This window comes from Zootoca vivipara, chromosome 9, assembly GCF_965207765.1.
Source record: "Zootoca vivipara chromosome 9, rZooViv2.hap1.1, whole genome shotgun sequence".
In the NCBI taxonomy this organism is placed as follows: domain Eukaryota; kingdom Metazoa; phylum Chordata; class Lepidosauria; order Squamata; family Lacertidae; genus Zootoca; species Zootoca vivipara.
Window position 1 is genome coordinate 15,414,652 of NC_142592.1, and position 14,407 is coordinate 15,429,058.

At 40.3% G+C, this 14,407-nt stretch overlaps 1 protein-coding gene across 3 annotated transcripts in view; it reads left to right on the plus strand.

Annotated features, from left to right (window-relative positions):
* Positions 1–14,407, plus strand: part of POT1 (protection of telomeres 1) — a 67,269-nt gene that overhangs the window by 11,664 nt on the left and 41,198 nt on the right. For 2 of the 3 annotated variants that reach the window (XM_035127247.3, XM_088652547.1), the window contains 4 exons: positions 4,953–5,057; positions 10,180–10,224; positions 11,186–11,236; positions 12,549–12,663. In XM_035127247.3, coding sequence (XP_034983138.3) covers positions 4,953–5,057; positions 10,180–10,224; positions 11,186–11,236; positions 12,549–12,663 — 316 coding nt within the window. The remainder of the gene's footprint in view (positions 1–4,952; positions 5,058–10,179; positions 10,225–11,185; positions 11,237–12,548; positions 12,664–14,407) is intronic. The other variant, XM_088652546.1, reaches the window with a different exon arrangement.

Below are 14,407 nucleotides of genomic sequence, written 5' to 3' on the forward strand. Positions count from 1 at the left end.
TTGGTTTATAACTTACTTTACACCAACTTTAGAAATATACAGTGCAGTTCTGTATGTGGCTCTTCAGAACATACATTGAGTTCATTAGAGATTCCTCCATTCATTCTTTCAATTTCTATACTGCCCATCATCCAAGGATCACAGGGTGGTTTATAATATAAAAACACAAAAATACAAACCATGGTAACAAGCAAAAACAACACCCCCTCACCCAGTTTAAACGGCCAGATTGTTAAATTAGCCTAAGGCTCAACAAAAGACAGTTTAAAATTGCTTCTTTGAAATATCAAGCAGAGAAATTGTGCCTGAGTTAGGTGCCTTTTTGATAACTAAGGAAGATTGTCCACAAATGCTTAAGGTCCCCCCCCCATTTCTTAAAGAAGAGTAGAAGAGTTTGGATTTGATATCCCGTTTTATCACTACCCGAAGGAGTCTCAAAGCGGCTAACATTCTCCTTTCCCTTCCTCCCCCACAACAAACACTCTGTGAGGTGAGTGAGGCCGAGAGACTTCAAAGAGGTGTGACTAGCCCATGGTCACTCAGCAGATGCATGTGGAGGAGCAGAGAGGCGAACCCAGTTCACCAGATTACAAGTCTACCACTCTTAACCACTACACCACACTACACCACAAATGCAGGTTGTGGGTCATATGTAAGAAATTTTACCCAGGGATTTTTTTAGTTCTTTTGTTAACAGAGTTATTTCTCATTTTTTATTGAAAGGAAGATGGAACAGTGGCATAACTAACTCTCCTGCACCCCTCCCAAAATGTTGCTACGGAATATAATTCATTGCACCCTGGTAATTCCATTGCACATTAAGCTTTGTTTGAAGTTGTTCTAATCCTTTTTAAACAATTGAATCTGTCTGTATCACTTAAGTTAGCAGTCTCCCACCCACCCTGGAAAACATTAAAGTTTGGGGTATTCAGTCATTTAAAAGAATATCATCAGAGACTGCTGAAGTAGCAAAAAGAGCAATCATAGTGCCACAGTTTGCTAAAAACTGTCAGCTTTAATCAGAAAGCTCTTTTATTTATTGTAATCAAATAAACACACGGACAAAAGACATGCAGTAAAAGCTAACGGGAGTGTTGTTGGTACAAGATTGAATGCAAAAGATGAAGCGCTGAGGCTAAAATGCTTCTCAGGAAGAGCACATCCATCTGGAAGTACTTAGGGGGCACAGGCAAAATTGAGACGGTGCTTTAAAACTCAGACAATGCCAGAAATAACTACGGTAAAGGAGCCTTTAACTTGCATTGCAATTCCCTGTGCTCAGTTTCATTTTCTTAGGTTAGCTTAGTTTCCCTGCCTGTCAGTAGTGCAGTCTATCAACCTTCTCTTTTCCCCCTCCCTGCTTCCATGGGAGTTTGCCGGGTAATAAGCTGAGGGACGAGAGGCAACGTGGACAGCTCTCTTTTCCTCTTTCTTTCTCTTTAACCTGACTGCTAATGGTCCAGTAACTGCTGACATCTGCGATCTTAGATGGCAAGTGCTGCATGCTGGAAAATCCAGTACCTTTAACATCTTCAGTCCTGAAAGATACCCAGCTGCTCAAACAGAGCAAGCAGATGGATCTGGGCCAGCACTGAAGATGTTAAGATACGAGGCATTTGACTCTCAGAGAGAGAGAGACAGAGAGAGAGAGAGAGAGAGAGAGAGAGAGAGAGAGAGAGAGAGAGAGGATGTATGCGGTTATATCTAGCCCACCAGCTTGGCTTGACTTAACTGGAAACAGCACTGTTGCTGTAACTCCTTTGAGTCAATGGGAATAAACAAGGTGGTATGTTTGGACATAACAAGAAAGCAGAGAAACAGTATTTCAGTAGTTTGATGCCCTGCTGCATAATTGCTTTTCTACTAAAGAAGGCTGTGACCCTGAGAAAGCCACAGTTCACATACGGTTTTCGAAACGTAGCAAGGACCCAAAGCCTGTCCCATCCATAATTTTACCTGTGGAAGGCAAGCTGAAATGAATATAGCTGTGCAAAACTTGCAGGTGTACTATTCCAAAAGTTGCAGTTGGTGCTGGTGCAAGGTAATTTTCTGGGATATCCTGAGCTAAGAAACAGAGATCTTCAAGCAGTAATTAAAATTTTGGGCTTGCCTTTTGAAAGTTATGTCCGTGTTTCTTAGCACGAGGGATAAGTAACTTGGGAATACAATTACAGAATGTAAATGTATTCTATTTTATTCTCTACACATTTTCTGTTTAAGTTCGCAGGCTGGGAACCTGTGGCCCCACTGGCTGTTGCTGTTCTTTTCATCCCCACTCATGCTGCCTGGGGATGATTGGAGGTGGAGCCCAAGAACATTTGAAGGACCACAGATTCCTCTCCCTGATCTGCATAGTCAAAATCTATTTGAATGATGTGTTAATTTAACAGTTCTGCAGTTTGTTGTTCATTCCCCAGTATCATCAATATAAATGATATGTTACTACATTTGATTTTGATTATTCAGCACGTCAGTCTTTGAGGAGTGATAGATCGTTAACATTTGGCAAGAGGATGCTACCTGGGGCTGATTGCAGTTTGGTGTCCAAAAACATCTGGCAAGCTACAGGTTTCCACCCTTGCTTTATAATGGCTGGAGGTTTTTCTTCCCTGTTCTTGTTAAAAGTGAGCTTTAAATACCATGTGCTCCGCAATTAGTGTTAGAAATTCAGATATATAAGCTAGGTGCCAAATGGCTCCTTAAACCAAGGTTACAGTCGCCAAAACGGAATGCCTAGTTGCCATTTTGGTTCCTGAAATTCATTATGATTGTGCAGATAAAATGTAACTGATAGAATTCTGGAGGATGCAGTATTAGTGTGTCAAAACAGTCAAGATCCAATGATCCCAAGCACATACCTCCAGATGGTGGAGATTTCAGGTACCATCCTGGCACCCAGGCATCTTCACTTGGTCACAAGTGGCCAATAGGTGTAAAATGTGCCTGACTAATATGCAGTGTTGTTGTTTAAGCCCTCTGTGTTATAAGTAAATATTGAATTTTGGGTATACCGCCATCCCTCTGGAGTCGGAAAATCTAAGTAACTACTCTGTGGTAGTTTTTGTTTTGTCAATGGTGCCGCGGACTCCCTGGGTGAGTTTCACAAAGCCCCTGGGGTCCGGGGACCCCCAATCAGGGACCACTGCTCTATCATATTCCCCCATTTTTATTTTAAACTAAAAATCGGCAAATGGTACACAACCCTCCTGAGTCTCCCTTTGCCAGTTGGATGGATCGGATAGGGACCTCATAATGACAGAATCACATAATAGTGATTTGCTAACTATTCTTTCTGATTTGGGAGTGAAGTTTGACTATGTTGTACTGAAATGAATCAGATTTCAGTGTTGAACTGTACTTATATTGATTTTAATGCATATCCCTAACTTTATGTAGATTACACCCCCTTTTTGACATTAGCTTCAAAAAAACGTGCACAGAAAGAGTTTTTCCTTTGTCACTTTCCTGTAGAAATCAGAAAATGTGTGTATGTGTTTTACTTTTTCTGTTTGAATAATAACTTTCTACACTACTTATTCTGGCAAACCAGTACATAACCTCCACCCCCTATCTGGAACTATTTTATGCTAGTGTTATTCCATTATTGCTTCAGCTTAGATTTCAAATCACCAACATTTTTATTTCTTTTTATTTTTTAAAAAAACTACTTTAAAATGCTATAATGGAAAGTGCCATTACAAAAGTCAGTCTCCATAAAATGACATCCTTTGACGTTAACGTCAGCTTGGCTGTTGAGCAAATACCTTATTTGTATAGGAGGAAGCGGAGAGATTGCAGTAACTATTTTTCTTTCTGATTTATACCTCGCAAAGAGACCTTTTAGAATTGAGTTTTGCACTCATCTCAGAATTTTTATAACAAATATCTTCTATAAGTGACTTAGATTGTTCATCACCTTTCAAGCTATTTGAATCTTTCAGCTTGCTAATATTGTTTTGTTGGGAGAGTTGTCCCCCCCCCCCAATCTTCACAGTACCGAAAAGGCCATTTTGCTCACTCTAGTAGTCAGAAATCAGAAACCAGGTTCTTTGGTGCATTTTTCAAAAAGTGCCATTTAAGTTCCATATGATCGATCCTCTTGATCAGGCATCCCCAAACTGTGGCCCTCCAGATGTTTTGGCCTACAACTCCCATGATCCCTAGCTAAGAGGACCAGTTGTCAGGGATGATGGGAATTGTAGTCCAAATCTGGAGGGCCGAAGTTTGGGGATGCCTGCTCTTGATTTATCAACTTCTTGTTTGTCACAGATAAAATATTTAAATACTCTTTTGTTATGTAAAAACTGGCAACATTCAGACCATGTTGCCCTAGTCTTATGAAAGATGAATTGTAAGTTTTCGTAATGCAACATCTAAGTTCACTGATGACCTGCAGATCATTGGAACACCTGTGTATGCTAAAATATATAATTAGAATAATAGAATTGCAGAGTTGGAAGGGACCGCAAGGGTCATTTAGTCCAACCCCCTGCAAATGCAGGAATCTCAAGGATTAATTATGAAATGATTAATACCATTTGATTTTTGACAATGGGTAATATCTAATGCTCAGGGTAGATTCATTAAAATCTATAGATATGCCCATTGATTTTAGTGGGTCTGCTCCGAATATGACTAACATTGACTATTTACCCATGCAATTTTTGTTTTAAACTATTTCGATGGAGATCACTTAAGGCCTTTGTTTTCCCCAAACACTATCCCAGCTAAAGTTAATGATACATTTCAGTGGAAATTTTAGATCTGTACATAAATATTTCATATTGAAACTTTGGTTGCATCACACCTTTACATGTTTCTTTCCTGAGCAGCAGGGATTTGCCATATTTTCTGAAGATCCAGGGAAATGTTTCATCAAATGATCTGATCATTAAGGACTCTGAAAATATGATAACTAATAGCAATAATGATGCATTTTTCTCTCTCTATAGGACTTGATGGTGGTAGCTGGATTCAGCATGGCTAAGTCCACCAGTGAAGCTGATGGGCATTGCTGTCGGCTAGAAGTCTCTGACGAAGCTGGGTCAACTATTTATGTATGTTTTTCAAGCTTTTCTTCTCTCCCTTCACTCCAAAACTATCTTAATAAGAGAGTCTGAGAGGCTGTTAATTACTGAAAAGCACATCAAGGTCTACTTTAAAAAGATAGAAGAACTTTACCATTCAGCATACTAACAACTGGGATTCAGAGGAAAACCCTTGGCTACAGCTGAGTGTCTAAGGGGGCTTTAGACTTGGTGCATTCGTGTATCAAACAGTAACCCACCAGAAAAATTAGAGTTGCAAAGGGAACACAAGGGTCATCTAGTACAACTCCCTGCAGTGCAGGAATATTTTGCACAATGTGGGGCTGGAACCCACAACCCTGAGATTAACAGTCTCATGCTTTACCGAATGAGCTATCTCTGGTGATAAAGAATCAGATGGCAGGAATCATAGAGTTCATGGCATGTGGAAAACTATTTTTGATACTGAACGGGGTTTCTAAGCAATCTGACACACTATGCGGGCCGCTGCTGCCCAAAGGGAAGAAAGTTAGCATTACTCAAATGCTTTAAAATGTGTGTAGCTCATACAGCTCTGTCTCTTAAGCAGTGTTTATAGGGTAGTTTTGGAAATCTGTAAAGTCCTTTTACTTCTCTTTCTCTACATAAAAATGTAAGGCTGCCATTGCTGGTTTGTCGAGCCACATCACAATCCTGGATTTGCATGATGTTGGGGCAGGGGAGCAAACACAGGGCAGGATTTAAGGTGGAGTTTTAAACAACAGCAAAAAGTTTGAGTAAAGCTCAAGAGGGACACAGAGGAGCTGGGGCAGGTAAGGGGGTGTGAGGGAGTGCAGTGAGGGAGCGGACCTGCAGAGATAGAGAGGCCGGAGTTGCTTTGTGGGGATGGCGGATTTGGGTGAGGTGTGAAGGGAGGGATGGGACTAGCAAGGAGGGTGGCGGCAGCAGGGAGCTTGGTAAGCAATGTGAGCAGGGGCAGAAGCATATATATTTACAGTGGTACCTCTAGTTACAAACTTAATTCGTTCTGGAGGTCCGTCCTTAACCTGAAACTGTTCTTAACTATAGGCCTGCTTTCGCTAATGGGGCCTCTTGCTGGCAGTGCGCTGCCGGCACACAATTTCCGTTCTCATCCTGGGGCAAAGTTCTCAACTCGAGGTAACTCTTCCAGGTTAGCGGAGTTTGTAACCTGAAGCGTTTGTATCCATTGAGGCGTTTGTAACTCGAGGTACCACTGTATATCTGTATATCTGTCTGTCTGTCTGTCTGTCTGTCTGTCTGTCTGTCTGTCTGTCTGTCTGTCTGTCTGTCTATCACAGTGACTAATGAAGCAGAAATTTTACATTACTGTAACAAAATGTCTTGGGTTCCACCACCTTCATCAGTTGCTCTGATAAAAAATTAGGCAGTCGCAGTGCTTTAAGCAGCCAGCTTGGAAAGAGCCTCACTTTATATCTAAGCAAGGAAGACATGGAAACATTTTGCTATAAGAATTCAAAATTTCTGTTTTGTTACTCGCTGCAACAAATACATGGTTTTAGTGATTAGCTGCATCCTATCAGGATCCAAAACAAACTTGTCTGAAATACTGTTTGGTGCGTTCATATTTTTGTGTCTCTATATGTGTATATGTGGATGTATATGCACAGCATAGAGCCTCTCGGGCTTGCTGATCTGCACAACAGGGTGAGCTCCCATTGCTCTGTCCCCACTCCTGCCAACCTAGCAGTTTGAAAGTGCACTAGCGCAAGTAGATAAATAGGTACCACTGCGGCGGGAAGGTAAATGGTGTTTCCATGCACTCTGTCTTATGTCACGGTGTTCCGTTGGGCCAGAACTGGTTTGGTCATGCTGACCACATGACCCAGAAAGCTGTCTGTGGACAAACACCGGATCCCTCGGTCTGAAAGCGAGATGAGCGCCACAACCCCATAGTCACCTTTGACTGGACTTAACCGTCCAGGGGTCCTTTACCGTATATGCACACACCCCTGTGAGAGTATTGGATGTTCCTGTGGCAACCCTAACTATTATGACTTGGGCCTATCAATCCAGTTGTGCTGTATTGAATTGCCGTATTGGCCCAAATATAAGCCACACCCGAATACAAGCCGCACCTTTAAAATTGGAGGGGGGAAAGGAAAAAAAAGAAAAAACCACCCAAATATAAGCCTCTCCATTCCTCGCTGCTCCTGGCTGCATGCTGGGTGGTGATGGGGAGCCAGGCTGTGTTGCCGGCAGCTTTTCCCCTTCATCTCTGTCTCCCTTCCCAGCCTTGGGGGAGAGGACGGGGACTACGCATGGGGCGGGCGCTGCTTTGCCGCGCTCCTGGCGCTGTTTGCCCCACACTCCTGGCTGCATACCATAAGGTTGCGAATATAAGCTGCACTTTAACTTTTCACTTTAACTTTTGGGGGGAGATTGAGGCTTATATTCAAGCCAATATGGTAGTAGCAATCTATAGTGTTGCTGCTCTAGTTAAGGAGGAAAGGCCCCTTGCCAGATTTCCAATAATATTACCCTTGAATTGACATAGACTTGGAAAGTTGGTGATTGTGCTGAGTTGGCAGAGTGAAACCTATCTTTTTGATGCTTCATGTCTTTTCTCTGGGATAGCAAATATGTTGTAAATATATTTACATAGTGATAGCTTTATTTTGGAGAATGGATAAAAGAACTAATATTTCTATGGAGTCAATGGATTTTTGCTCTGATTTCAAAAAGTCATGTCACCATAAGCCCGTCTTATAGTACTTGAAGGGATGGTTTTTGTAATTTGTGTAGAATATTTGCCAAACTGAAAGGCAACTCGGGTATTGCAGCTATGCAACTAATTCTGCATGCCCAAAGGGAGACAAATTTCTTTTCAATTCGTCATGTACTCTCTTGAACCTAATGTTTAGTTAATTATTTGCCGTGTAGTTAATTATAATTAGAATATGCCTTTATCAGCTATATGACACAACAGTCAGAATGTTGAGGGAGCTTCACCAGGTTGGGTGTTGGATAACTAGGTTGAAATTTCATATATTTTGCCCTCCATATATTTTGGACTACTGCTCCCATCATCCCCAGCCAGCGTAATCAGTGGTCAAGGATGATGGTAGTTGTGGTCCAAAATATTTCATGGGCACAAGGTTAGGGAAGGCTATTAGTTATATTTTATTTTTATTAACATGGAATTTCTCACAAGGCCTTTTTGAGAAAAACAAAAGGCACATGTGCTGTTTGCTGCCACTAATGAAAAGTTCATTGTAGATTGGAATTAAAGACCCAATCATGCTATATTAGCTTAGCAGTATGAACATTAGCAGAACCTTTATTTTTAAAATGATTCTTACAGTTGCATGTATTCCTGGGGTTTACATTTTTAATTTCCTGGAGCACCCTGTGATGTTTTCTACAACAGTAATGTGTAACTTAATAAAAGCGGCCAGAGTTTATTCATTCCATTGTTTTAAAAAGGCACTTGTGCAAGTCTGTTCTTACAAACATTATTTCATTTACACCAGGATTCATTCACCAGGGCTAATCTATTTTCAGTGCCAGGGTTCAGCCATGGAACTATTAACATGTGAAGTGAGTTTAAGGGCTTATCCACATTTACCTTTTGCCCCGCTCTTTCCAGGGAAAAGTAAGTGTGGATCAGCCCTAAGTGTACGCAGAATTTCCACTGAGTGACCACAATCAGCTTACATACATTTGAAGGCCCCCATAAACAAATGGTCTGATATAAAGGCAGGCTGGAATTCTAGCGCCTCTTACTTTGGGAATTGTTGATGTTGGTTAGAGAAGCCACATGTTATCTTTTCATAAGAGAAAACCAAGAATACTGGGGGAGTTGGAAGACCACCAATAGCAGTGTGAAGCCTGTTTTGGCCCTTTGCCTGCCTGACAGACAGGTAAGGGGAGCCCTAAGGTAGTTTTTGTTTCTAAACAATAAAGATACAGTAAGGGTGGGATGGAGAGTTAAGGGAAGCAGGTTACAGTTTGCAAGGTGCAGGGGAAGGACAAGGGAATACTACAGCTACAGTTGAGTTGACCTGAGTTTAGGCATGTACTTAAGTGCATGCATCCCAGATGTCCAGATAAGTGTCTGCTGCCCAAAGTAAACTGCCTGTTCAAAAGTAGAAAGGATTTGGAAAAGGGATTCTCTCTCTGTTGAAGGATTTGGCTTCACGGTCATGAGCGCCTGTGGAGGACCCAGGTGGCGCTGTGGGTTAAATCACAGAGTCTAGGGCTTGCTGATCAGAAGGTCGGCGGTTTGAATCCCTGCAACGGGGTGAGCTCCCGTTGCTTGGTCCCAGCTCCTGCCCACCTAGCAGTTCGAAAGCACAAGTGCAAGTAGATAAATAGGGACCGCTCCGGCAGGAAGGTAAACGGTGTTTCTGTGTGCTGCTCTGGTTCGCCAGAAGCAGCTTTGTCATGCTGGCCACATGACCCAGAAGCTGTCTGCGGACAAACGCCGGCTCCCTCGGCCTATAGAGCGAGATGAGCGCCGCAACCCCAGAGTCGGACACAACTGGACCTGATGGTCAGGGCCCCCTTTACCTTTACCTTTACCTCATGAGTGCCCACAAGATCCAGTTTGCTGTTTTACAATTCAGAAAGCACAAAATATAGTTCAGGGGGATGTAGGCATCTGTGAAGTCCCTAAAGCACATTAACCATTTAGGCAGCTGGATAAGACATGCCCATCTTTAATACAATAGTGATTAAATTTGCACCAATGTAAAATCAATACCATAACTTGTACAAATCTTAAATGCTGTAAAATGTATGAGTCCAGTATGAATAGTCATGTATTATCTTTATGAAATGTAATTAGCGAGGAGTGAAAACCTTGGGCAGAATTCCATTGACCACAGATTGTGTTGCCACTTCTTTTCTGGTCTTGCCCTTGCACCTATAGCAGCAGCCTAAAACAATTTTGAGTAAATAAAGCTTTTCTTAAGATCAGGAGAAGGGTCAATAAAAAAGGAGGCAGCTCTAAGTACCCAAGGATAAGTGGTTTCGACAAATGCAACTGAAATATGAAAAATGAGATGCACACATTTTGTATAAAATTTAAATTTGAAATTCTTGATGGATTCTCATTTGTGCCATTGTAGGCTGGGCTAGCTTTGAAGTCATTTTGTTGTTGCTTTTGTAGATAAAAATGAAGAGGAAAATTAAAACCAGAGAAAGCACCCACCAAGTAAGTATTCTGTTCCTATATCTTTGTAGCATTGAGTGTAAAAAAATGCTGTTAATAAATTAATTCATATTATTTCTTAAAGACTTGTTTTAAATTGAAAGAGCTACTTCGAGATCCACGTGGCAGTGTAAAAAAAAGAGAGAGCTATGGTTTGTTGTGTCATCCAAACCTTGACCATGGTTTGTTTTCAAACAAATCACTGTCTGGGTTTGTATCACATGACAAGCCATAGTATGGCTTGTTTGAGCTCTGTGGATGGGAAGAATTCATTCTGGGGCCAGCATGGCAGAATAAAGGCACATCCATTTGTAACTCATAAACAAAGCCAGGTAAACTGGCTTATCATGACATGCAAACTAGGTCCTTGGTAGCCACAGAGTACATTTGTGCAATATGTTTTATAAAATACAGAAATTTAAATTACCAAAGGAAGAATTATCCCTCAGTCTATCCCAGTACAGCCTGGGAACCTTTAGGAATATTTTAAATCCTACCCATTTGATCTGCCTTTTTGAGCTCAGGGCTAAGTTGGGAAAAGTTGGAGGGGTTTTAGTGAATTTTCTTTACTTCAATTTTATTTTGATATTGGCCATAATAGAAATATGCATTATTAAGCTATTCTGTTCTGTTTGTTTGTGGGGGGTTTTATACTGACCCCAAATGTTTGAGATAAAGTAGTCTATAAAAATCTAAATGTTTGTTGATTAGAATTGTTGGTTTAAATATTTAGGTAGCATTTGCTATATGTTTGACTTAAGACAATTCACTTAAATTACAATGTAATAAAAATGCATACATTTAGTATTTCTATCTATTAAGTTACCTATACATAATAGATTAACTTCCAGCATATATTTGTTCAAAGAATGTTCATCCTAACGTATTGGAATAAGAAATCTGAAATTGTCCCTATTGTCTTCCAGTTTGTTCTAACTATCTTCAGTTCTGTTTTTCTCTGCAGGTCTGTACTAGGTCATCCAGTACAACTACTGGTTCAGAAACTGTAGCCATGGTAAGTTTTGTTTTGGTGTTTCTTTTATTTTTGTTTTAAATTGCAGAAGGCATCATGGGTTCAAGTGCCTGAAACAAGTTTTACAGCAACTTTAAGATGGACTGTAGAAATGGCTATAGATCTCAAAATAATTTTGCATTAGCTGCTGTAGGGAACACAGTTACAAAAGGAATGAGACATGTCCAGAAATTTTGAATAAATCCAAACACATGCTACGTTTCCTCCTTTGGACACCTGCTTTTACACTGTGAGGCTGGGAATGCTTTATGAATGTGTTTTCCAGCTACAGTACTTTAATTTGTCTTACATATATAGAGAAATTCTTTTCAAGCAGCCCCGCTAAATAAAAAATACACCAGGCTGTAGAGTCTCAGAAACTCTGGCAAGTGTGCTAATTTCCTGAACATCTTGGAGGTGGTCTGCAAGTATTACGACTGTTATTAGGCTAGCCAGCAGAACAAGGTGATGACAGAAATAATTAAAACACTTGTGGCACCTTCTGCTGGTTGCTGGAAAAAGTACAAAAATTCATGTGTTCCAACAGCCTTTCCAAAACTTTATTAAAGCAAATTTGCTGTATCGGGAGAAGGCAAACAATGCAGATTTTTTGACATGTGTACAAGATCTATACTCACTAGGGCCAGACTGAAATTCTAGTGTGTCAAAAAATCAATTGGCATAGATCAAAAATCAGTTTGCTTTCTCATTCTATATGTTGGACCCATGTGTTTTCTCTTCTCATGTAAGTAGCTTACACACTTATTCCAACCACAGAATGTACAGCAAATGAGTTTTTTAAACATCCTGTGAAATGATCAATCAGCATGTGTGATAACTATTAAAACTACGGAAATTAATCAGGACTCTTGTACTAGAAACATTTAACTTACGATTGGACCCGGTGGTTCCCCCCCCCCCGATACCAATGGTTTAGTTACATAGCAACATAAGGAATCTGTGTCATTGTATGGTGATGGCAACAATACTTTTGTTGGCAGAAAAATGGAGATCAGCAATGATACCAATTATTAATAAATACAGAGAGAAAATGTAGGAATTTTCCAAATGGTTGTCACCTTTCCTTGTAGGGGAATTCTTCGAAAGGAGGAAGGAGTATTCTGATGGAATGTCCAATAGCAAAGAAAAATGTTTTGTTTGATGTTCTTAATGGACCTGATATCTAGGCCCTGTATATAAAGAAATAACAGTTTTGGCAAAAGAAAAGAAGAGAGAGAAGAATAAGAAGCTCGCCACTTTAAAATAGCTACAGAATTTGTCTTGAATGTGATCGCTTTCTGTTTTGTCTTGTTAGCCTGTTGCCCCCAGCTACACATACACCCCTCTGAATCTTGTTAAAGGCGGGACTGTTGTCAACCTCTATGGTGCTGTGAAATTCTTCAAGCCTCCATATAAATGCAAAGGAACTGGTATGTATAATTAAATATATAAAACTCACAAACTGTTCTGCTTTTTAAAAAAATGCTCATAGCAAATGTGAGCAAGAAGTAGATTATGGGCCATTGTATGATTTCTGATAAACTGTTCAATGCTTCCTGGATGCTTGGATTCATGTAAAGAACCCTTGCTCAGATTCACCTTGGTCTGTTCCACCCTTTCAGTGACGTCTTTTATGACGTTCCCACATAAACTTTTGGGTTCAGTGCTGTGTTCGATTGTGCACATATTGTTCGCGCCTAAAATGGGGGTTGCCTGATGTGCTCAGTATTATCACTTAACTCCAAATCAAAGTTTTGAAAGGTGATTAAGGTGAGCTTGTTGTATCGTAACTTGGAGTTTATAGTGGTTAGGGCAGATGCAACCCTGACCATGGGAAGAAGAAGAAGAAGAAGAAGAGTTTGGATTTGATATCCCGCTTTATCACTACCCGCAGGAGTCTCAAAGCAGCTAACATTCTCCTTTCCCTTCTTCCCCCACAACAAACACTCTGTGAGGTGAGTGAGGCTGAGAGACTTCAGAGAAGTGTGACTAGCCCAAGGTCACCCAGCAGCTGCATGTGGAGGAGCGGGGAAGCAAACCTGGTTCACCAGATTACGAGTCTACCACTCTTAACCACTACACCACACTGGCTCTCCAGCTTTGAAAAGGAAAGAAATTCATGCTAGCGTGGTTAGGAGATTGGGCAGCCCAGTGTCTTTGGCGATAGTTGAAGGTTTTATTCCTTTGTGGAGAAGCTGTGGAAACCTGCCTATTCAATGCACAGTTGCACACCACTTGATACAACGGTGAGAAACTTAAGAGGGATTTCTTTGCTCTTTGGGATTGACAGCTAGAGGAACATAGTCTTTGGTCATGGTGTTTAAAAATGGATCTGCTTCTTTCACTTTTGTTTAAAAATGAACATAACTTTAGTTAAGGCATGCATGCATGCACACACAAACTCAAGATAGTTTGTGGTAATGGTATTTAAACATAAAACTGTTGGAAATATTGAAAGATAAGTGTTTTCACATCCCAGTTAAGAAAAAAAATGAATAAAGCACCATGAGGTACAATAATTTATATGTCAGACCTTTAAAAAATGGATTGGGTAATTAAATTTGGTATCAAGAACTGGTAACGGTCCATCTGCTATTACAGATATTACACCATATGCTTTGTCTATTTTTCCACAAAATGAAATTAAAATGAATATCATTAATTTCATCTCATATTCACTTATAAACTAAAATTATATTGCAGGCATGAACCTGGAAAATAATGTGTCTGCTCTAATTTTGGGGGGAATGGAGCAATTTGCATATTGGTCGTTAGTTTTGTGATAATTTGAGCTGATGATAGAAGGCTTACTGTCATAGAAAGAACTTTCTAAACTAGTCAACTTCTTTCATAACGGTGATCTTGTATCCTGCCAAGGCAGACTGTGGCAGTAATGAAAATTATTTTTATCCAGAATTCCCAGGGAAACTTTTTTTAAAAAGTGAACCCATCTTATTCCTTTTGCCAGGATCTTGGGGAACAAAAGCAATACTTCTGTAGATGATGATTTTAGACACAATTTATTAAGTTTGACCATTTGGGGAAATGGTTGTGCTGGGTTTATTTTCTTATGTTTTGTTTTTTAAAACAGAACTACCTTCTCGTGATGGTAACCCTTACTAACTGGGGTTTCTTTAGAATGCTTCAAGATCTTGTTTTGGCTAAAACTGGAAT